The sequence below is a fragment of the Rhinatrema bivittatum genome, chromosome 8, assembly GCF_901001135.1.
Source record: "Rhinatrema bivittatum chromosome 8, aRhiBiv1.1, whole genome shotgun sequence".
In the NCBI taxonomy this organism is placed as follows: Eukaryota; Metazoa; Chordata; class Amphibia; order Gymnophiona; family Rhinatrematidae; genus Rhinatrema; species Rhinatrema bivittatum.
In genome coordinates, this window is record NC_042622.1 from 193,241,032 (window position 1) to 193,264,079 (window position 23,048).

Below are 23,048 nucleotides of genomic sequence, written 5' to 3' on the forward strand. Positions count from 1 at the left end.
CATTGTCTGGCAGGGAGCCCTTTTTGAGGATTATGGATTCTGGAGTCTCCTTGCGAACAGTTCCTTCCTTTCTCCCAAAAGTGGTATCTCCTTTCCACTGGAATCAGTCTGTGGAACTTCCATCATTCTCTGATTTGGATCCTTCTGATCCCCACTCTGTGGATTTACAGAGATTAAATGTCCGGACTCTTCTGTGTTGTTTGGAGGTCTCAAATAGTTTTCGCATGTTAGATTATTTATTTGTGCTCTGGAGCGGTCCCAGGAGAGGTCATGAAGCGTCGAGGGATACTATAGCCCATTGGTTAAGAGGCCATTGGATCGGCATACCTTCTTCGGGGTTGTCCTCTCCCGGAGGGTCTCTGAGCGCATTCTACATGTTCACATGCAGCCTCGAGGGGTGGGTGCCAACAGATTTTGCCACAGGAGATTTGTTGAGAGGCCACTTGGAAATCTCTGCACACCTTTGCTAGTCATTACCGCTTGGATGTGCGAGCTCCAGACTCTGGGAGTTTTGGTGAAGTTGTGATCCGAGCAGGACTCTCAAGGTCCCACTCCGGGTAGGAGAGCTCTGGTGCATCCCAGGAGTCTGGACTGATCCGGTACGTACAGGGAAAGGAAAATTAATTCTTGCCTGTTAATTTTCATTCCTGTAGTACCACGGATCAGCGTAGGGATAAGAGAGTCCGCTCGTTCAGTTCTTGGTTAATTTGCTCTGCAGATAAATGTTTTCATAATTTGAACTTTTTTATTGATGTTTTCCAATCTTGTTACGGCTCTGCTGCTGTTGGGGTTAGTTAGCCTGGTTTCTATGGAGTTGCACCCCACTTATGGCTGATAGTTAAGTGGGGTTTTGGATCATTCTGCTTTGATATGTTGAAATACTGACGGACTGTAGGTGGCACCTCAGGGTTTAGGACAGAGTCCGCCAAAACTTCTCTGTCTTCATCTGCTGGAGAGGAGGCAAAACCTAGGAATCTGAACTGATCCGTGATACTACAGGAACGAAAATTAACAGGTAAGAACTAATTTTCCTTTTCAAAGAGAATACTGAAGAGCTGAGGTCACTGCAGGGGTATATCTAGGGTTACATCAGCTTTGAAACCTGACTCAGTCTCCCATCTGCTAGCAGAGGAACACATAACCCACTGGTCCTGAGTCCATCTGTCTACCCTAAGGAAAACGAAATTATCAGTAAGTAATTTCTCCAATTTGAAACCCTCAACTGAGCTTAAAATAGAAGATTCCAATAGATGAAAGATGCATTTGAAATGTTGCACTTTGGAATGCTTAAGGTCTCTTCCATGCTCTCTCGTTTTAGGTTGCGTTGTTGCAGGTGCTGGCGCATTAGAAGTGGCAATAGCAGATGCCCTGGTTAAGCACAAGCCCATTGTAAAGGGCAGAGCCCAGCTCGGAGTCCAAGCATTTGCCGATGCTCTGCTCATCATTCCTAAGGTATTGCACTCTTTCGTAAATCTGGAATCCACTTTAAAGGGGCTACTTTTTTGAGCTGTGGGATGTTTTAAGGCTACATGAAATTGTAGTGTCGAATTAAGATGAATAAATTTGGAGGAAATGCTGAGACTTTTTTTTACAATATCTTGAAGAACTTTGCCAAAATGATTTAAGTGCTACCAGAAATCATTTAAACCTCAAAAGTGACATTTGTAATTGAAGGTAACTTGTGTATAGATTGCAGTGTGTTAGCATTTGGCTGTAATAGCAAAGTGAGATTAAAAATTCAGGTTTATAGGACAGAAGGCAATAGAGTGAAGAAAATATATCTAAATTAAAATTGGAGCACAAAGTGCATCCTACAGCATTCTATGTTCTGTTATCCAGAAATCTCTTTAATGGTGCATATATTAGCTTTCCTGATCTGTACTTAGCTACAGATTTTCTTTCTTGTTGATCATAGTCCATTGCTTTGGGAATTGTGGGTTTCTTAATGTGTAATTTTGTATATGCTGCCCTTTGTCGTAACTTAAGAATAACCATTTGTTAATGTCATTCAAAAGATTGGAACAATGTACCAGGTCAGTTTTTGTACCTTGCTTTTGCAGACTTTTTTAATATTCTTGTTTTTCCTTTCTTTTCTTTTTGATTTCCAAAGGTTCTTGCTCAGAACTCTGGATATGACCCTCAGGAGACATTAGTAAAAGTTCAGACCGAATATGCAGAATCACGCCAATTGACTGGTGTGGATTTGAACACTGGTAAGAACTATTAACAGTTGCAACATTTTCTTTCAACAAGTGTAGGATACTAGTTGTAAAAGCCCATCCAAGGATGGAGAAATACTGTAAAGGGCGTAACTGAGACGAATAGTGGTAGAGAGTGCAGTCTGAGCTTGGGTGTACTATGTAGCTGTAGAGAAGGGATTGGACAATTCAGAGAGGGAGGGGCAGAGTCCTATTAAAGGGATTACGAGAATCCAGCATCGAGTCGGGCCTGATCTCTAGCTGAACATTCCAGAAGTTTTGAGCGTGCATAATAGGTTTGTTAAAATAGCTGCTGCACAGTCATCACCCCCTTCCTGGTCAGTCACGTGAATAGCTGAGAATAAAGAACAAAAACACACCAACAGGTGAACAAGAGAGAGAACTTTTTGGGAAGAAAGGCGGGGACATGCGACCGTCACTGTCCATGGAAAACACTTGTAACAGGTGAGCAACCATTTTTTCCATGGACAAGCAGGACAACCAGTCATACTAATGGGATTTCCCAGCTGAGGAGAATAAACATGCAGTAGAGCACCCCAAGGGACTGAAGAGATTGGTCAGGGTTAGGAGGCAGCATAGGAAGAGCAGAAAATAATGGTATCAAGAGTCCAAAGGACAGTAGAACCAAAGAGGGAATTAGAAGAAGAGTCCCTGTCAAGACAGCAGTAGTCTAGAGAAAATGTGGACAGAGGACCCATAGCAGCCTTACAGGAGCGGTGCAGAATTGAGAAAAGCAGCATTTCTTAGCATTCACACAGGTGAATCCAGAATCAGTGAGTTATGTATTTCTACCAGCAGATGGTGCAAAGCTGACATCATGGTTTCCCTTTACGTACCCGGATCGGTCCAGACTGGATTATGCCTCCCTTATTTATTTATTTATTTATTTATTTATTTATTTATTTCTTTTGTATACCGACATTCGATCGAGATATCACATCGGTTTCCAGAAAACAGGTTGAATAGAGCCGGAACTGCCCTATTTTACATTGTAACAAGAGAACAGTTGATTAAACAATAAATATAAGGAACATTGTAACATATGAATAAAATTAAAATTAAATATTAGATGTGGGTATATAGAAATGGCATATAGTCGATATACAATATGTACAATATGACTTGGTTATGAGTAGGGTGGGGGACAGGGAAGAGGGAGGTTACGAGATCCTTCCAGCAGATGGAGACAGAGAGAAACTTCAAGGGCGCCCTTAGTTAACCTGGTGTGCCCACTGCATCCCTTTAGTCTTTCTCTGTCTCCAGCAGATGGAGGTGGTGCAAACCTGCAGTCTTGCCCTGATTAAGGGTTGACATCCCTTTAAAAAAAAAAAAAAAAAAAAAGTATAGCTTTAATTTTTTGCTCTTATCTTCAACTCCTACAGTGAATCAAGCTACAAAAAAAAATTAGAAAAAGGAAAGAAATTCAGGAAATCCTCCCGGGGGGGTAGTTAGGTTCAAGTGAGCCATCAGCCCTGGTAGATTGTTCAGGAGCCGTGGTCGGTTACCCCGCAGGGCTCCTTGCAGGTAAGACGCAGGAGAAGAAACTGGTGGTCCTGTCCCTCTTATTCCTTGCGACCCACATTGTTCCTTCCTTGCGACCCACAACATTGTTGTGTGTGTAGTAAAAAAAAAAAAAAAAAAAGCCTGCCTATTTTCACAGCTACACTGTGATTTACATCGCGGGGGGGGGGCGTCTGGGCGTCTTTAGAGCTTATCGGGCTCCTGCCTCTCTTCCTCTGCCGCTTTGTTGTCTCTCCCCCCCGCCCACTGATTTTATGCCGCGGCCATCTTCTTGTATTGCCTGCGCGGAGTCTGCTTCCAGACTCTCCCGCACAGGCTTTTGTCTGCAGTGTATTTTGGGGGAAGGAGGCAGCTCTTTTCAGGCTGCCAGCAGCTTCTCTGAGACTCCTATCCAGATACCTGGAAATGTCGGAACCCGTACGAAGAACGGACCACCTTTTCGTCCTTCACAGCGGAAAGAGACAAGGGGAAGCGGCCTTGCGGGCAACCATCGTCTGGATCAAGGAAGTCATCAAGGCGGCCTACGTAGAAGCTGGCAAGCCACCACCTCTACAGGTCAAGGCCCATTCTACCAGAGCCCAGGCAGTATCCTGGGCAGAATCTAGAATGCTGTCCCCTGCCAAGATCTGCAGGGCGGCGACATGGTCCTCCATCCATACTTTCTCCAGATTCTACCGTCTGGACGTTCAGGCTCGGGAGGACACGGCATTTGCAAGGGCAGTACTAAGTGGGTCACGGGCAGCCTCCCACCCGGTTCGGGAGTAAAGCTTTTATACATCCCATTGGTCCTGAATCCATCTGCTACACGCTAGAAAATGGAGAAATTACTTACCTGATAATTTCGTTTTCCTTAGTGTAGACAGATGGACTCAGCATCCCACCCTTGGCTGCCGTTATGCATGGTCTTCCAAATAATTCAAGGATAAGCCATGTTTTCATTTACCTAGGGCATCCACCCTGCCGGGTGTTGACGCTTTCCAGTTGAGTACACTGGCAGTCTCCAGCTATAGTCAATCAACCAGTTCAAGTTAATCAAGTTTGAACGTTTAACCAGGTTATGAAGTTATTCAAGTTAACCAAATTATTAAGTTAATCAGTCAGTCACACACATATCCACAATGCTTATCAAGGAGAATACTGAAGAGCTGCACTTCCTGCAGGGGTATATGTACTAGGGGCTGACGTCAGATTGAAATCTGATCCCTCTCCAACTGCTAGCAGGAGTACACTATACCCATTGGTCCTGAGTCCATCTGTCTACACTAAGGAAAACAAAATTTTCAGGTAAGTAATTTCTCCATTACTACTTACCTGATAATTTCCTTTTCTTTAGTACAGAAAGGTGAATCTGCCTTCCTGCCCAGAACTTACATGGTCAGAAGTCTTGACAGAGGTCACACAAGCAGATTTCACAGATGTCTGAGCTATGGCAGTTGCACCAAGCTTCAGCACCATGGAAGGGGTGCTCTTCTGTTGTCTGCACCATTGACTTCGGCTCTATTGTCTGCCCCAATTATTTCTGTACCTTGACAGCAGTGTCCTATCCATAAGCATTGCCAGTGGTGCTGAACAGGGGCCTTTTTCTCAGTTCTAGACTTCAGTGCTGCATTGGTAGCAATGGATTTAGGCTATGGGAGATAAAATTTGTGGCTGTCTGGAGTCGCAACTTCTGCATCAACATGATTTTCTTTGCTGATGAGAAGAAATATCTGGGGAACCGGAAACTTGAGCCCAGAGAAATTCATGTTTCGCTTTGAGGTCTCAAAAGCAATGAGCCCTGGGGAACATGCTGCCACATGCCCTGTAGTTGGATGAGTCATGGTCCAGCCGAGGCATAAGAGGCAGACGTGGGTTCCTGGTAGACATATTGTAGCATTAGGGACAGAGTCGAAAAGGGCACACTACCTTGCAGGAGCGAGTTGCTTCCGACATGATTTGTAATGGCGAGGAGAGATCAGACCCAACTGAACGCTATGGTGGACAGAGTCTGACCAGAAGGGGATGAGGACTAAGCAACTGCTATTGGCGCCACCCTACTACGCATGCTCTCAAAACTTCTGGAATGTTCAGCTAGAGATCAGACCTGACGAATAACATTATCCCACTTGTCTGTGGAAAATTGGAGAATACCACCAGAGAGGGGGGCAGAGCTCAATTTCCATATGTGGTAGTATCCAGTGGATTGGACAGTTCAGAGAATGAGACTGTGTGGGAGGATACAGAGAGGGGTGGAGCTCATACATATAGAGAGTGGGGATGAGCTCAATTTGCATACAGTTGCTGCAAGTGCGGGGCAACGTTACTCTTTTTATTATAGTTAAAATTAGTGGTTTAAAATGTGATGTAGCTGTTTGCAGATTCCATTTCCAACTTTTAGCACCCAGCTTGGCAAATTTACTAAAACTAGTTTGGCTGATTAGAATTCTTCTCGTTGATTTAACTAGTTTAGGTTTCTGTGTGAATGGAGGCAAATTTAGAAAATCTGAAATCTGTTTTGACCGTCAAGAGTCAGTAGTGTTTGGATCAAGTGGAAATTCCCAACCCAGTCCTAGAGGCATACCTAACCAGTCAACTTTTTAGGAAAGCCATAATGAATATGGATGAGGGAGATTCACATACCCTGGATCTCCAATCTCATGTATATTCATTGTGGTTTTCCTGAAAAACTGCAGAGTTAGGCATACCTCCAGGGCTGGGCTGGAAAGCACTGGGATAGAGCACTGTTTCAGCCGCTAGGAAGTATGGGTGTGCCAGGAGACAAGCAAGAGAAGAATCCTTTCCTGGCACACGCAGCCAAAGATTTCACTTACATTTTTAGTTTTCTAGAATAGTGCTACCTACATGAGAGGATAGCTGTATGGAAATGCCATATTAAGAGAGAAGTTCCATCAAAATTCCTTTCTGAAATTGTGTACGGTTAGATTTCCTATGAGTTGTTAAATTTGGCAGACCTAAACCAGTCCATTTTGTCAAGCGTAAACGGGTTGAGTGAAGAGACTAATGGGATGCTCCTTGCCTGGATGGTCAGTTGTATGTGTGTTTCTCCACATTCACTGTACATTCAGGAATCCCATTTATAGAATGGCAGCACTCATTAGGTGGTGGTCTGCAACCCCAAGGGGTGAGGGAGGTGGGAAGCAGCAGTTCTTTCCTCCCTTCACTCTTCCCTTGGCATTCATCTAAAGGGGTTTTGCATGAAAGTGTACTGAACCGAATTTGCACATTTCTATTATAAATCATTCTTTGCACAGCTTTTTTTTTTTTTAAGAATATGAATATAACAAAAGGCTTTTTCCTAAAACTAAGCTACATTTAGATTTACCACTTCCCTCCAGTGGACGGGTTAGCAAGTTATGTCCTTATACTGCATGGATGGATTCTGGAAGATTTAAAAATGTAACCACTAACCAAGGCACAGTATCTAATTGATTTAGACGCTCAAGAGAAAATCGTTAGGAATGATTTGGATTACAAGATAGGGTGTCAACAAGCTGGATGTAAGCGTAAGACCTCGCTAGGTATGGATGTTACCTGGATGACTCTATCGTTCACTCTTGGACCATACAAATCAAAGTCTCGGTATTTCAGCATAGTTTTTTCAATAATGCAATTTAAAAAATCCTGAAGGTAGAAGTCAAACCAATGGAGATAGCTGATCCAGTTAGAGCAATTGTTTCAGATGACTTCCTCTTTAAGATAAGTCCCCCTGATGCAGGAGTTCTGAAACGCTGGCTGACATCAGGGTTTCGTTCTCTTATGTCATTGTGTTCTTTTCTTACTTTTGCCTTCAGACGTTTTTAATTGCATTATAAAAAAAAAAACTATGCTTAAAAAATAGAGACTTTGATTTGTATGGCGCCTTGTGTGGGCCACAGGTGGATGATTGAGTCACCGGGTAACCTCCATACCTAGGGAGGTCTTACATCTGGCTTATTGATACCCTATCTTATAACCAAAATCATTCTCTAACAATTATTTTCTCTTGATCTACTAAATCAATTAGATAGTACTGTGTTTCATTTGATGGTTGTATTTAATTTGGGCACAGTTCATTGTGGGTCTTTTTGATCTAGATTTAAAAATGTAACACTGAATGTGTTTTTATTTGAAGGTGAACCAATGATGGCAGAAGAAGTTGGAATTTGGGATAACTACAGTGTTAAAAAACAGCTCCTTCATTCTTGGTAAAACATTAATATATAATTGTTTAATAGTATAAATGTTAATGTTTGCATATTTGGTTGTATGAACCAATTCTACGACTAACACCAAGTTTACTGTACACACTCGGATCAGTCCAGACAAGGGAGTTATGTATCCCTACCAGCAGATGGAGGCAGAGAACAAAACCTTGAGACATTGCTACATAACCAAGTGCGCCACCTGCAATCCCTCAGTATTTCTCTGTCTCCAGCAGATGGTAGAGGTGGAAACCTGCAGTCTGCCCAAATTTTAAATTGAGAGAGAGAAGTGGTTTCTGAAGCTTTTGAAGGCTTCCTGAGTTGTTGGACTCCTTCGTGGGCCATCCCTCAGGTGGAGCAAGGCAACCGGGGGGGTTGGAAACCCCTGGCTGGTGTTGCTCCTCAGCCGGACAGAGGTCCTGATAGCCAAGGGACTGGCTCCCTTAGAGTCACTGATGCTTCCACCTGAGTCTTCATCAACCTGTCAGGGGAAGTGCCTTGTCCTTTGAGTTAAGTCGGGCGGTGAGTGTCTCTGACAGCAGGAGCTGTCAGCACTTCAGGAGGGGAAGGTTGGGGGGGAGGGTGTTTCTCCCTTCTCTCGCCTCCCTCGCTTGGGGGTGGTGAGGGAAATGGCGGCTTGGCTAATGGAGACCATGAGTGCAGTTTGATTTGCTGTTTGCAGGTCGGGTTCTCGGGCCGGCGCTGCCGCACGACTTTGCAGCAAGACTAACCCCCTTTATCTTGGGGATTCCTGCGCACTGCTTAGGCCAGTTGTGTGCGCTGCATGTGTGTGGGGCCTGTTCTGCAGCGCACCTATTGTGGAATGGCGCCAAAACCACGTGTGGTGGCCTGCAGGGTTTGGTCTGCTCAGCTGAGCAGTAAATCCCTGTGTTCCAGCTGCAAGACGGGGGATGAAGGGGCCTCTTGGTGGTGGTGGGGGGGGGGGTGTCTCTAGGAACAGCTACACCCACTGGTGATCGCAAACAGGGCCCAGTGCTCAACAAAGACTCCCATGATTCCCCCCCCCCCCCCCAAACATCGCATGCCACATCTCTGAACCACAGGCATTGTCGTGTCAGGAACTGTTTTTCCGGATGACTCCAAGAGCGTTACAGCTTCAGACTGTTCCATCCTTCTTGCTCAGGTAATCCTGGAGTTTTATTGCCATCCTTGGATAAGCACAAGGACACAGAAGAATACAGCCTCTGCCATTTGAATGTCAATAGGCTTTTGGTGCGGTATCTGGAAGTTTCAGAACCGGTCTGAAAGACAGTCCACCTGTTTGACCTTCACAGTGGAAGGAAGCAAAAGCAGAGTGAACCAGCTTCACAGGCTATCTTAGCTTGCTGGATTAAGAAGGTGGTCACAGGAGCCTGTGTGGAGGCAGGAAAGCCATTCCCCTTCAGGTTAAAGCTCATTCCACTAGGGCTCAGGCAGTCTCATGGACAGAAGCGAGGCTGCTATCTCCCGTCAACATCTGCCGAGTGGCGACTTGGTCCTCCTTGCACACCACCTCCAGGTTTTATCGCCTGCACATTCAGGCCCGGGAGGACACCGCCTTTGCAAGGATGGTGTTAACCAGCCTCCTGCCCTGTCTGGGAGTAGCTTTTGTTTTCCCTGTACGTACCAGGATCAGTCCAGACGGTGGCTTTTGAGAGGTCGACGCATCTCAAAAAAGATATAGTTGTGATGGAGAAGGTACAGAGAAGGGCAACCAAAATGATAAAGGGGATGGAACAGCTCCCCTATGAGGAAAGGCTGAAGAGGTTAGGGCTGTTCAGCTTGGAGAAGAGACGGCTGAGGGGGGGATATGATAGAGGTCTTTAAGATCATGAGAGGTCTTGAACGAGTAGATGTGACTTGGTTATTTACACTTTTGAATAATAGAAGGACTAGGGGGCATTCCATGAAGTTAACAAGTAGCACATTTAAGACTAATCGGAGAAAATTCTTTTTTACTCGACGCACAATAAAGCTCTGGAATTTGTTGCCAGAGGATGTGATTAGTGCAGTTAGTGTAGCTGGGTTCAAAAAAGGTTTGGATAAGTTCTTGGAGAAGTCCATTAATGGCTATTAATCAATTTTACTTAGGGAATAGCCACTGCTATTAATTGCATCGGTAGCATGGGATCTTCTTAGTGTTTGGGTAATTGCCAGGTTCTTGTGGCCTGGTTTTGGCTTCTGTTGGAAACAGGATGCTGGGCTTGATGGACCCTTGGTCTGACCCAGCATGGCAATTTCTTATGTTCTTATGTTCCCGGAGGCGGTGATTTCAACCCTCCTTCGAGCTCTGAAGAAGTCTACCTACGTCAGGGTGTGGAAGGTTTTCGAGTCATGGTGTACGACGCACTCCACACAACCAGAGCACGCCTCGGTGACACAGATCCTCTTGTTTTTACAGGCAGGTCTGGATAAGGGGTTAGCCTATAACTCCGGGTACAGGTTGCGGCCCTGGGAGCTTTGCTTCGTCGTGGGACAGGGATTCCTCTTTCTTCTCATCTGGATGTTACTCGTTTCCTCAAGGGAGTACAGCATTTGAAGCCACCCCTACAAGCTCCGTACCCCTCTTGGAATCTTAACCTAGTGCTCCGGACCCTCAGGGGTCCTCCTTTCGAGCCTTTGCGGACTGCTACCCTAAAGGACCTCACTCTCAAGATGGTTTTTCTGGTGGCCATTTGTTCGACCCGTCAGGTCTCTGAACTACAAGCGTTATCCTGTAAAGAACTGTATCTTAGTCTTACCGATTCGGGGGTTACCTTGCGCACTGTACCATCATTTCTACCCAAGGTGGTTTCTCCTTTTCACCTGAATCAGACTGGAACTACCTTCCTTCTCATCCGCTGACTCTCGAGAACTCCGCAAGCTCGATGTGAAACGCTGCCTTATGCGCTATTTGGAAGTGACCAACGACTTCCGACTCTCGGATCATCTCTTCGTACTTTGGTCTGGGCCTAAGAAGGGACAACCAGCTTCTAAGACTACGATCGCCCGTTGGCTCAAGGAGTCCATTCTGGCAGCTTACTTTGGTTCGGGGAAACAACCCCCAATGGGGATTAGGGCCCATTCCACACGTTCCCAGGCGGCTTCCTGGGCGGAGAATCGTTCGGTCTCCTCACAGGAAATTTGCAGGGTGGCCACCTGGAAGTTGCTACATACCTTTTTTGCTCGCCATTATCACCTGGATGTTCACTCATCATTCATTTGGCGACAGCCCTGCTCGAATGACCCTATCTATGGCCCACCCTCAGTAGGGAAGCTTTGGTACATCCCACCGTCTGGAGTGATCCTGGTACTTACAGGGAAAAGAAAATTATTCCTTACCTGCTAGCTAGTTTTCCTTAGTGTAGACAGATGGACTCAGCATCCCACCCATGGTTGCCCAAGAACAGAGTCAAGGATTCGCCCGTGGAGTGGATATCGATTCCAAGAGATTATGGGTAAGAAGTCATCCAGTCCTTAGATCAGGGCATCTATATTCTTACTGGGGATCAGTGTTTATGATTGAGTACAGTTATGGTTGGCTGTCTTTAATCATATTTTAAATCAAGTTTTTTCATTAGTATGTCCACAGTGGCTTCTGAAGAGAATACTGAAGGGCTGAGGCAACTGCAGGGGTGTATCTAGGATGACGTCAGCTTTGAAACCTGACTCCGTTTCCATCTGCTGGCAGGGGAGCATAACCCATTGGTCCTGAGTCCATCTGTAATAGTGAAAACCCTATTAAAAAGAATATTCCAAAAGAACTAACAAATAATTAAACTCATAAATAACACTAAACGATTAAAACTAACAAAGATATAAAATCAATCACTCTCCGTACTTTGGAACTTTTCATTTTCAGATGCCCTGAGATTGTTGTAGATGGAACTGATGGGAGCAGGGGTTCTTGCACATACTTTCTCCTTTCTCCCTAAGAGACGCATGCGCACACACACACGCTCTTCCACACTTGCATGTTTTAACACACACGTACTCTTATGCGCGCACATACACACACACATGCTCTTTCGCTCTCACACTCTCTCCCTCACAAACACACACCCGCATTCACTGACAGGTTCCCCTCTCTTCCTCACACAGGTTCCCTCTTACCTACTCTCACATGCGTCCTTGCTTCCTCATGCAAACACAATCCCTCTCACACATACAAGCGCTCCCTCTCTCTTATTCACACACACTCCTTCAAAAAAGCTCCCTCTCTCTCATACACACGCACACACACCCTCCCCTCATTCTCTCTCTCATACACCCCCTTGCAGAGACAGTCTCTTGCACACACACTCACCCCCCTTCATACAAGCTCTGACAGCTAAAGACTTTCTATATATTCTTTTTTTTTTTTTTTTTTTTAAACTAGTCACAGACTGCAGAAGGAAGGAGAAGCCCAAAATAAGGGATCAATAGAGCCTGTGAGCAAAAAAGATTGGAAAGGTGCGTGTGCCTGTGTGTGTGAAAGAGAAGATTGTGAGGGAGAGTGCATGTGTGTGAAAAAGGGAGCAGCGTGAGGGGGTGTGTGCCAGAGAGAGGGAGTCTGTGTGAAGGGATGTGTATGCAAGGGAGTGTTTGAGAGACAGAGGAATGTGTTTGTGACAGAGAGAGGGGATTATCTGTGAAGGAGTGTATGTGAGCAAGAGAGAGGGGGAGCTTGAATGAGGGTGTGTGTGTGAGGGATTGTGTCTATATGAGAGAAAGGAAGGGAGCTTGTCTTGAGGGAATGTGTACAAGTGACAGATCGGGAGCCTGTATGTGTGTGTAATAAGAAAATTGGTTCCTACCTGCTAATTTTTGTTCCTGTTGTGCCTCAGATCAGCCCAGACTGGGACTCCTCGGTTTTGCCTCCTCTCCAGCAGATGGAGACACAATCCAGATGTATTCCACACATTAAGAAAGGTGGAAAGAAGGCAAAACGATTACCAGCATGGTTAAAAGGGGAGGTGAAAGAAACTATTTTAGCCAGTCGATGCGGAGAAGGCTTTCGACATGGTGCATTGGCAGTTTCTATTCCAGACTTTGAAGGCCATGAATTTTGGGGAAAAATTCTTAACCTGGTTGAGGCTCCTGTACACCAACCCCACGGCTCGCGTAAAAGTCAATGGCATTTACTCTGAAGCATTTCATATTCAGAGGGGAACACGACAGGGATGCCCCCTGTCCCCATTACTATTTGCCCTGTTTCTGGAGCCGCTGGCCTTCACGGTCCGGAACACACCGCGGATACGAGGGGTAGAGGTGGGGGAAACATCCTATAAGATGTCCATGTTCGCGGACGACATTTTATTCACCTTGACAACCCCGTCCATGTCTTTGAAAGGAGCCTTGGAAGCCTTGGGGAATTTTGGGGCGGTTTCTGGATTTAAACTTAACATAGATAAGTCTGAGATACTTAACGTTACTCTAACTAGCTCGGAACTCTCGGATCTTAAACAGCAGTTTCAGTTCCGATGGGCGTCCTCAAAAATAAAATACTTAGGAGTCTATATTAGCAAGGACCCAGCAGAGTTATATCAATTGAACTACCCACCCCTTGTTCGTAAAATTTTTTCTGATTTAGATCGCTGGTCTGAACTTTACCTTTCTTGGACAGGGAGAATAGCCTCGGTCAAAATGAATATTCTTCCCCGGCTTGGATATTTGTTCCAGGCGCTCCCTATCCACATTCCGGATGTTATGGTAAATGGGTGGCAGAAACGTATCTTCTCATATATCTGGAAGAGAAGACCTCCGCGGGTTTCCAGAGCCGTCCTGTACAGACCTAGGACACGAGGAGGATTGGGAGTTCCCAACTTGAGGTGGTATCTAGTGGCGTCCCAGATTAGGGCTCTCTTTGATTGGCACAGATTAAGGGAACAGAAACAATGGGTAGTAATTGAAAAAACGTTGGCTGGAGTATCCTCCCTCAGTTCCTTGATTTGGCAACCCAAGAGAACACGTCCCGCTCTGGTCCATGCTACTGCCTCGACTGTTCATACGCTTATGGTTTGGGACCGGTGGAAGACACAGCTGGCGGGAGATAGACTGTATTATTATAGCTCCAGTTTTCAAACGAATTCTAGATTCCCACAGGGCATGCAATCTAAAACCTTTGGAGAATGGATTAACAAGGGAATTAAGAACTTTGGCCGATTGTGGGGACTTGATGGGATTATTCCATTCCCCTCCCTACAGGCGGACTATGACCTACCACCGGGAGATATATTTCAATATTTACAAATTAGACACTTTTTTCAAGTGGAAAAGGTGGGGGGGGGACCTAACCCTCGGCAAGACGCAACTTGAGTCTTGGTGTGATCAGGCGGACACCTTGCGGAAAGCTATATCGCAGGTTTATAATTATCTTAACAAGGACCCCATGGTTAAACCAGCGTATCAGCAGGCTTGGGAAAGAGATTTGCACAGATCCCTGTCGGAAGAGACGTGGGATCAGATATTTTCCTGCACAAAAAAGGGTCTACCATATTCGCAGCTGTTAGAGAACAGGTACAAAGTATTATTCCGCTGGTATTATACACCATCTAGACTACATAAGTTTAAATCAACCTATGACGACCGATGTTGGAAGGGGTGTGGGGAAGAAGGTACGTTCCATCATATGTGGTGGACATGCCCTTATCTAGTTAAATTCTGGGATGAAGTGGCTATACTCATCCGAGCAGTTCTTGGGATCGCGATAGTTCTCCAACCAGAGCAGGTGTTATTGAATCTTCAGTTTGAGTTGTCAATATTACATGGAAAACTCATTACCTATATCTTGTCTGCTGCCAAATGTCAGGTTGCCCTGGAATGGAGATTGCCTGGTCCTATAGCCTTTGGGAAAATTCATAACCGATTGCACACTCTCAGTTTGTTACATGACAGTGTCAACACGTTTAGAGCATGTGAAATAGCTTCATCTAGGAGGGTGTGGCAGCCATATAGAGATTGGCAAACACGACAACAATCATCAGTATCCTCATCCTCATAACAATCGTACCATAGATTTCACTAGTTCCTGCTTTCCATCTGCACAGTCTATTCCTACTTTAATAAGCACATGGGGGATTGGGAGGGAGGGGTACTGAAAGGCAAATGTGTTGGTGTGCGAAGGCCCACAGGCTGGGCGTTAGAATGTTTTGATAACTTACCGTTATTGTATCTTGTTGACTTGTTAATGACAAAGTTGTATTTTTTCTTAATGCACACTTTCAATAAAAAAATTTCAATTATAAAAAAAAAAAAAGAAACTATTTTAGCCAAAAGATCTTTATTCAAAAATTGGAAGAAGGATCCAACAGAAGAAAATAGGATAATACATTTAACTTTCCAATGCTTATGCAAGACATTGATAAGACAGGCTAAGAGAGAATTTGAAAAGAAGTTGGCCATAGAGGCAAAAACTCACAGTAAAAACTGTTTTAAATATATCCGAAGCAGAAAGCATGTGAGGGAGTCAGTTGGACCGTTAGATGATCGAGGGGTTAAAGGGGCACTTAGAGAATATAAGGCCATCGTGGAAAGATTAAATGATTTCTTTGCTTCTGTGTTTACTGAAGAGGATGTTGGGGAGGTACCCATACCGGAGAAGGTTTTCATGGGTAATGATTCAGATGGACTGAACCAAATCACGGTGAACCTAGAAGATGTGGTAGGCCCGATTGACAAACTGAAGAGTAGGAAATCACCTGGACCGGATGGTATACACCCCAGAGTTCTGAAGGAACTGAAAAATGAAATTTCAGACCTATTAGTAAAAATTTGTAACCTATCATTTAAAATCATCCATTGTACCTGAAGACTGGAGGATAACTAATGTAACATCAATATTTAAAAAGGGCTCCAGGGGCGATCCGGGAAACTACAGACCAGTTAGCCTGACTTCAGTGCCAGGAAAAATAGTGGAAAGTGTTCTAAATATCAAAATCACAGAACATATAGAAAGACATGGTTTAATGGAACAAAGTCAGCATGGCTTTACCCAAAGCAAGTTTTGCCTCACAAATCTGCTTCACTTTTTTGAAGGAGTTAATAAACATATGGATAAAGGTGAAGCAGTAGATTCTGTGAACAGTAAGGGAACCTGAAATTCTTCCGACCTCGGATCCCAGCGGGAAAGTAACGCTCTCTGCAACAGCCTCATGTGAGCAAAGGCCCACGGGACCAACTCCAGGGTGGATGCCATGGAACCGAGGACCTGCAAGTAGTCCCAGACCTTGGGGAGAGGGGCCGACAATAGGTGACGGACTTGATGCATTAACTTGCTGCTCTGTTCCTCCTGAAGGAACACTTTGCCCACTTGGGTGTCGAACCTGGCCTCTAGGAAGTCCAGAACTTGAGTCGGCAGAAGGTGACTCTTGGCCTGATTGACAACCCAACCGAGGGATTCCAGAAGGTGCACGACCGTGGCGATTGAGGACTCGCAGAGGGCTCTCAACTTCACCCGGATGAGCCAGTTGTCCAGGTATGAGTGAACCAGCACATCCTCACTCCTGACCACTGCTGCCGCCACCACCACCATTACCTTGGTGAATGTGCGAGGGGCTGTGGGGAGACCTAATGGGAGGACACAAAACTGGAAGTGCGTCCCGAGGATCACGAAGTGCAGAAACCGCTGGTGCTCCTTTCGGATGGGGATATGAAGGTACGCTTCTGTGAGATCCAGGGAAGCTAAGAACTCCCTGCTGCGTACTGCTGCTATGACAGAGTGTAGAGTCTCCATCCAGAAATGCGGCACTTTGAGAACCTTGTTCACCTTCTTCAGGACCAAGATCAGCCAATAGGAACCTTCTCTGGGTATGAGAACGATGGCCCCCAAATAAGAGTGGGGGTAGCTTGCTTATTACGGCAGTTACTACCCTAAACCAATTAAGCCTGATACATCACTTTGAATGCATAATCAGCATTGCTCTCTGCTTCAACGGCAGGAGGAAATGTGGAAAAGAGGATTCGCATTCAGAAAACAACCAACAAGCCATTAATCTGTGCAGTCTGGGTAAACAAGCGTCGGGGTAACTTGCTTGATGCTGCGGTTACTACCCTTAATCTTTAAGCCTTATGCTCACCTTTGATGCAACTCCCAACATTACTCTCTGCATCAATGACAGGGGATGGCAGGAAATTTGAATCGAACAGTTACCAACAAGGGCCCTGAACTTTGAGGTTGAAGCAGATAAGTATGGGAAAATAAGTGTGGGATCTTGCTGGGCAGACTAGATGGGCCCATTGGTCTTTTTCTGCCGTCATTTCTATGTTTCAACTGCGAGCCGCATGGGGAGATAAGGAATAGGTCTGGGAGAGGGCGAGCAAATTCTAACTCGTGTTTTATGATATTTAATACCCACTGGTCAGAGGTTATCCGGGTCCATGCCTCGTAGAAACGGGATAGTCAACCATCTATCCTCTGAATCGAGGGATGGGCCAGCCGAATCTTATTGCAAAGACTTAGAGCCCAGGGGTGCTTGACTGACCGCCGTCTAGCGAAGGTCTGCAGCCCCAAAAGGAATGAGACCAAGACTGGGATCTCCTCGTAGACTGTCTCTGATTTGAAGACTGAGGCCTGCTTTTGCCGGTAGCGTCTCTGTCCCCGAAAACGGGAGCAGGTGGGTGAAAAAAACCTTTAGAGGGTTTATCCTCCTGAAGCTTGTGCACCTTGTTATCGCCCAGAGCCTTAATGAGCTGCTCCAAATCTTCACCAAAGAGGAATTTGCCCTTGAAAGGAAGAGTGCTCTACTGGGCCTTGGAAGAAACACCCGCTGATCAGTTGCGGACAACATCGTCTTGGTGGAAATACGGAGAAGATCATATAAGACATCAGCCAGAGCCGCCTCCAGGTGCTCTGCCTGCGCTGATTCCTGAGGTGGAAGGTCTTGGGTACTCAGCAACTGCTGGACCCAGCGGAGACCCGCTTGGAGCATAAAGCTACTACAAACGGCAGCCTGGATACAGAGTGCTGAAACCTCAAATATCCGTTTCAAATGTACTTCCAGTTTCCTATCCTGGAGATCCTTCAACGCTGCCAGACCCGCTACGGGGATCGTGGTCCGCTTCGACACCGCCGACACAGAGGCATCCACCTTCGGGGAATTTCAAAATCTCTAAGGTCTCTTCGGGCAAGGGATACAGCTTGTCCATAGCCCAGCCTACTCGGAGGCCCGATTCCAGAGCATCTCACTCCTGGACCATTAACTACTGTACCATGGGATGAAAAGGAACCGTCTTGGTCAGCTCCCGTAGGCCTGCCAGGACCGGATCCACTCAGCCCTGGGGTAGGGCACTTCTTGAGGCAACTCCACACCGAGCTCCGATAACACATGAAGGATTAGCGGGTCCAACTCTTCCCTGTGGAACAAACTAACAACCTTCGGGTCATCCCCCTCCAAGGGTGAAGCCTTCTCTGGCTCGTCATTGGCATTCGCCCCAGAGAGAGGCTGAGGAGCCGGGGTGGGGGGGGTCCGGTGATTTGACGAGATCGGCCTGCCCCAAGCCCCCGTCTCCTAAGGGATTAGAGCCCCGCAGCTGCTTGACCCGAAGGGACACTTAAGGGCCCTGGCGCCTAGGGACCTTCTTGGGGGGGCCCCTCTGTCTGAACTTGAGAAGATCTGCCCCCATTATGGGACTGAGTAGCTAGGAACGCCTTGTGCATTAAATGCACACTCCTGCCTTTGGTTTTTTTTTTCGGGGGGGGGGGGGGGAGGTTCCCCCCTCCGGCCACGAGAAAAGTGGTACAAGAGAAGGCTGACAGACCTGTCCAAATACGAGCTGTGACCAAGTGGGAGGGATCGGACTACCGATATCACCCCAGACACCACACCAGACCAAGGAGCCACGCGGAGCAACCAGCCCCAGCTCCACACGACCTGCGACCAGGAAGGTTAGCCCCACTACAGCCTGCCTACCGCCTGGGAGGTATGCAAGCTTGCTTGATCTAAGAACTAAAATAAACTCTTTTAATTGAAGAAATGGTAAAAGACTGCAGGTTTTGAATCACCTCTATCTGCTGGAGACAGAGAAATATTGAATAGATGCAGATGGCACACCAGGTTAAGAGGGAGCGTTCTTCCAAGTTTTTTTCTGTCTCCGTTTGCTGGAGGGGAGGCAAAACCCAGCAGTCTGGACTGATCCGGGTTTGTACAGGGAACACTGAGTTAGTCAATCTGTCCAAGAATCATCTTTCCCCTACTCGGGTCTTGGAATTTCTGGGGACGTGGTTAAACACCAAGGTGGGCAAGGTCTTTCTCACAGAGGAGCGTATTTCCAAATTGTAGGCGCAAGTCCCTAGTTTGTTGGACAAGCAGATACCCAGGGTCTTGGATTACTTGCAGGTTCTCAGTTCCATGGCTTCCACCTTGGAGTTGGTTCCTTGGACCTTTGCTCATGCGGCCTCTACAGTCTGTGCTGCTGTCTCGCTGGGACCCCTTGTCAGAACAGTTCCAGTTTCCACTGCTGCTTATGCAGTTAGGCAGGTCCAGTCTCTTGTGGCATGGTCGGCACCAATTGAGGAAGGGAGTGGACTTGGTGGTGCCGGACTGGACAATTCTTACCACTGATGACAGTCTCTCCGGGTGGCAAGCAGTGTATCAGGATCAGTCGGTCCAGGGTCAGTGGTCAGCGGAGGAAGCAATGTGGTCCATCAATCGCTTAGAGATGAGTGGTGCGATTGGCCCTGTGGCACCAAGAGTTGGGAGGTGGCCCAGGAATTGATCAATTTTGGCAGAGTGGCATCTGGCGCTATTAGTGGCCTCTCACTTGGCCAGCGTGGAACATATACAAGCAGAATTTCTCAGTCGGCAACAGCTGGATCCCGGAGAGTGGGAGCTGTCTGTTGAAGCAGTGCATCTAATCAGTTGCAGATGAGGCAGACCACACATGGATCTAATGGCGACGTACAAAACGCCAAGCTCCTCTGTTCTTCAGTCGAAGAAGAGAAAGGGAAGCAGGAGTGGATGTCTTGGTTCTGCCTTGGCCGAAGAACATTCTTCTGTATGTGCTTCTGCCATGGTGCTGCTGGTGGGCAAGGTCTTGAGGTGGATAGAGGTCCATCCGAGCGACATGATTCTGGTGGCACCAGAATGGCCAAGGCATCTGTGGTTTGCGGATCTGATCAACCTGGTGCTGGACAGTCCAATGCGACTAGCTCATCTGCTAAAGCTTCTACGTCAGGGCCCCATATTTTCAGATCAGGCAGATCGTATCTGTCTCGCATTTTGGCTTTTGAGAGGAAGCAATTAAGGGAGACAGGATATTCTGAGGACGTTATTTCTACTCTATTGCAAGCTAGAAAGACTTCCACGAACTTGGTATATGTGAGGGTATGGAGAGTTTTTGAGTCCTCATGTGCAGAGCTAGGTATTGCTCCTATGTGGGCCTCCATGGCACATAATTTAGCTGTTCTACAAAAAGTATTGATGAAGGGTTTATCCTTTAACTCCTCGAGTTCAGGTGGCAGTCTTGGGCTGCCTGCGAGGTAAGGTTCAGGGAGCGACTCTAGCTGTGCATCCAGATGCGGTGCGCTTCCTCCGGGGGGTGGAACGTTTGTGTCCTCCAGTTCAGAAGTTTTGTCCCTCCTAGAGCCTTAACCTAATCCTTAAGAGCATGTGTACAGCACTGTGTGAACCTCTGAAAAGAGCTACTATTAAAGCTCTCACTTTAAAGGTGGTTTTCCTGGTGGCTATTTGTTCGGCTTGGTGGATCTCGGAGCTTCAGGCCTTATCATGCAGAGAGCCCTTCTTGAGTATTTTGGATTCAGGGGTTTCCTTAAGGACAGTTCCTTCCTTTTTGCCGAAGGTGGTATCGTCATTTCACTTAAATCAATCAGTGGAGTTCCCGTTCTTTCCAAGTTTGGATGCTACAGCACCTCAGATAAAAGAATTGCGAAGTTTGTACGTGAAACAGGCGTTTTGAGGTATCTTAAGGTCACGAAAACTTCCAATTGTCAGATCATCTTTGTGCTATGGCATAGTACAAAAAAGGGTTATAAGGCGTCAAAAGTCACGATTACTCGGTGGTTGAAGGAAGCTATTGGCTCCGTGTATATCTGTAAGGGTCGCCACATCCCAGAAGGCTTGAGGGCTCTTTCTGCCCGTTACCAGGTGGTGTCCTGGACCGAATGTCCTCAAGTTTCGCTGCAAGACATTTGCAGGGCGGCTACTTGGAAGTCATTGCACTCTCTAGCTAGACATTATCGTTTGGATGTGCAGGCCCCAGACACCATGGGCTTTGGTGAGAGTGTACTTTGTTGGACTATCGCGGTCCCACCCTGTTTAGGAAAGCTTTGATACATCCCAGGAGTCGGGACTGATCTGGGTACATACAAGGAAAGGAAAATTGATTCTTACCTGCTAATTTTCGTTCCTGTAGTACCACAGATCAGGCCAGAGTCCTGCCCAGTGGAGGTAGGTGTGGTTTGGATAGTCCGCTCGGTCTGTTATTGTAATTAATCTGAAGATTGACATAGGTTTTGGTAGTCCTGCACGTTTTTTGGTGTGAGCTTGGTTGTTTGATAAACTTTTCCTCTTCCCTCTGCTCGTTTGAGGGGGTGGTTATTTCTCTATAGGTTCATGTTCTCTATAGGTGGTGGTTATCTTGGCTTGGATACTTATCAATACTGATGGACTACCTGTGGCACTTCAGGTTATGTGGCAGCAAAACCTTTGTCTCTATCTGCTGGAGGGGAGGCAAAATGCAGGAGTCTGGACTGATCTATGGTACTACAGGAATGAAAATTAACAAGAATCAATTTGCCTATTACATGCATACACAAACTCACTGTTGCAATGGCTCACAATCTGTCACTCATACACATTCCCTCAAGACAAGTTCCCTTCCTTTCTGTCATACAAACCCAAACCCTCTCTCACACACTCTCATTCAAGCTCCCCCTCTCTTGCTCACATACCCACTCCTTCATAGATGCTCCCTCTGGCACACACACATTCCGTTCACACAGGCTCCCTCACATAATCTCACATACACACACTCTTTCCAATTTTTTTTGCTCACAGGCTCTCTTGGTCCCTCATGTGGGGCCCTCTCTTTATTCCTTCTGTAGGTGGTATGGTTTCACCCCCAGCTTTTTCCAGCCTCTCTCCTGCTTTTGCTGCAGGTGGGATGGGCTCTAACAGTCCTGCCCGGCTATGAGCGGAATGGGCTCCACTCGTGACCTTGACATGTTAACTAAATTTGGCTGAGTGGGATGGGCTCCACTTGCAGCCTGTTGTGGGCCTATCATTGAACACTAGCAGGATGGAGCTCTCTCACGGCCCCACATGGCTGCTCTTTGCTGCCCCCTCATGGTTGGTGCTGTAGACTGCCTAGTTTGCCTAATAGAAGTACCAGGCCAGAGTGTGATGTGGCTTCTCAAACTGATTCAGAAGCCATCTGTATCATTTGCTGTCTGAAATAGGAGGTTCCCCTAGATCTCTCCTCTTTTCTTACATCACAGTTAGCTAAGCACTTGACGTAGACTGTAAGAAGCATTCTAGACACTTAACCCATACACTTATTTCATGTGAAGCTAGATTGATCTTTGTATCTGCAGTAAGAGTTGATTAAATGTATTCTCTCTTTCAGTACGGTGATTGCTAGCAATATTCTCCTGGTGGATGAGATCATGAGAGCTGGGATGTCTTCTCTTAAAGGATGAGCAGAATTTGTTGGTTTGTGGTTAAAAAACAAAAAAAGACCATCATTTATAGGAATTTCCAAGTAACTTCCTTCTATAACCAGTATGCCACTAACTTCAGCTCACTATTAATTTACAAAGCATAACAAAGAACTTTATACTGCTGCAGTAAATCCAGCCACTGAAATGTAAAACCTTTAGACCTATTGATATGGAATAAAATTAAAATTCTACACTCTTGTTATTTATTTGATTTTTTTTTCCCTAATGGCACTGAAATGTACAACTTAACCCTGCTGTCTTTGTACCCAGTAAAAATGTTCTGTTTCTTGGGTATGTTGTCCAGTTTCGTTTTTCATAAATATTTTTATTTATTTATTTTTTCTATACCGATATTCGATTTAAAATATCACACTGGTTTACATAAAACTGGATGTTGGAAGAGAAGATACATTGTAACAGTTAACAGAATCACTATAAGAAACTATTTGAACAAAAAAACTTGATTCACATAACTTTTCTAGCAGAATATCT

General features: G+C 46.0%; 1 protein-coding gene across 1 annotated transcript in view; it reads left to right on the forward strand.

Moving 5' to 3' along the window:
• CCT6A (chaperonin containing TCP1 subunit 6A) overlaps positions 1–22,848 on the forward strand; it is a 44,532-nt gene extending 21,684 nt beyond the window's left edge. The window contains exons 11-14 of the mRNA XM_029612310.1: positions 1,319–1,452; positions 2,111–2,213; positions 7,852–7,924; positions 22,463–22,848. Of these exons, the coding sequence (XP_029468170.1) occupies positions 1,319–1,452; positions 2,111–2,213; positions 7,852–7,924; positions 22,463–22,535 (383 nt within the window). The 3' untranslated portion in view covers positions 22,536–22,848. The remainder of the gene's footprint in view (positions 1–1,318; positions 1,453–2,110; positions 2,214–7,851; positions 7,925–22,462) is intronic.
• Positions 22,849–23,048: the final 200 nt, after the last annotated feature.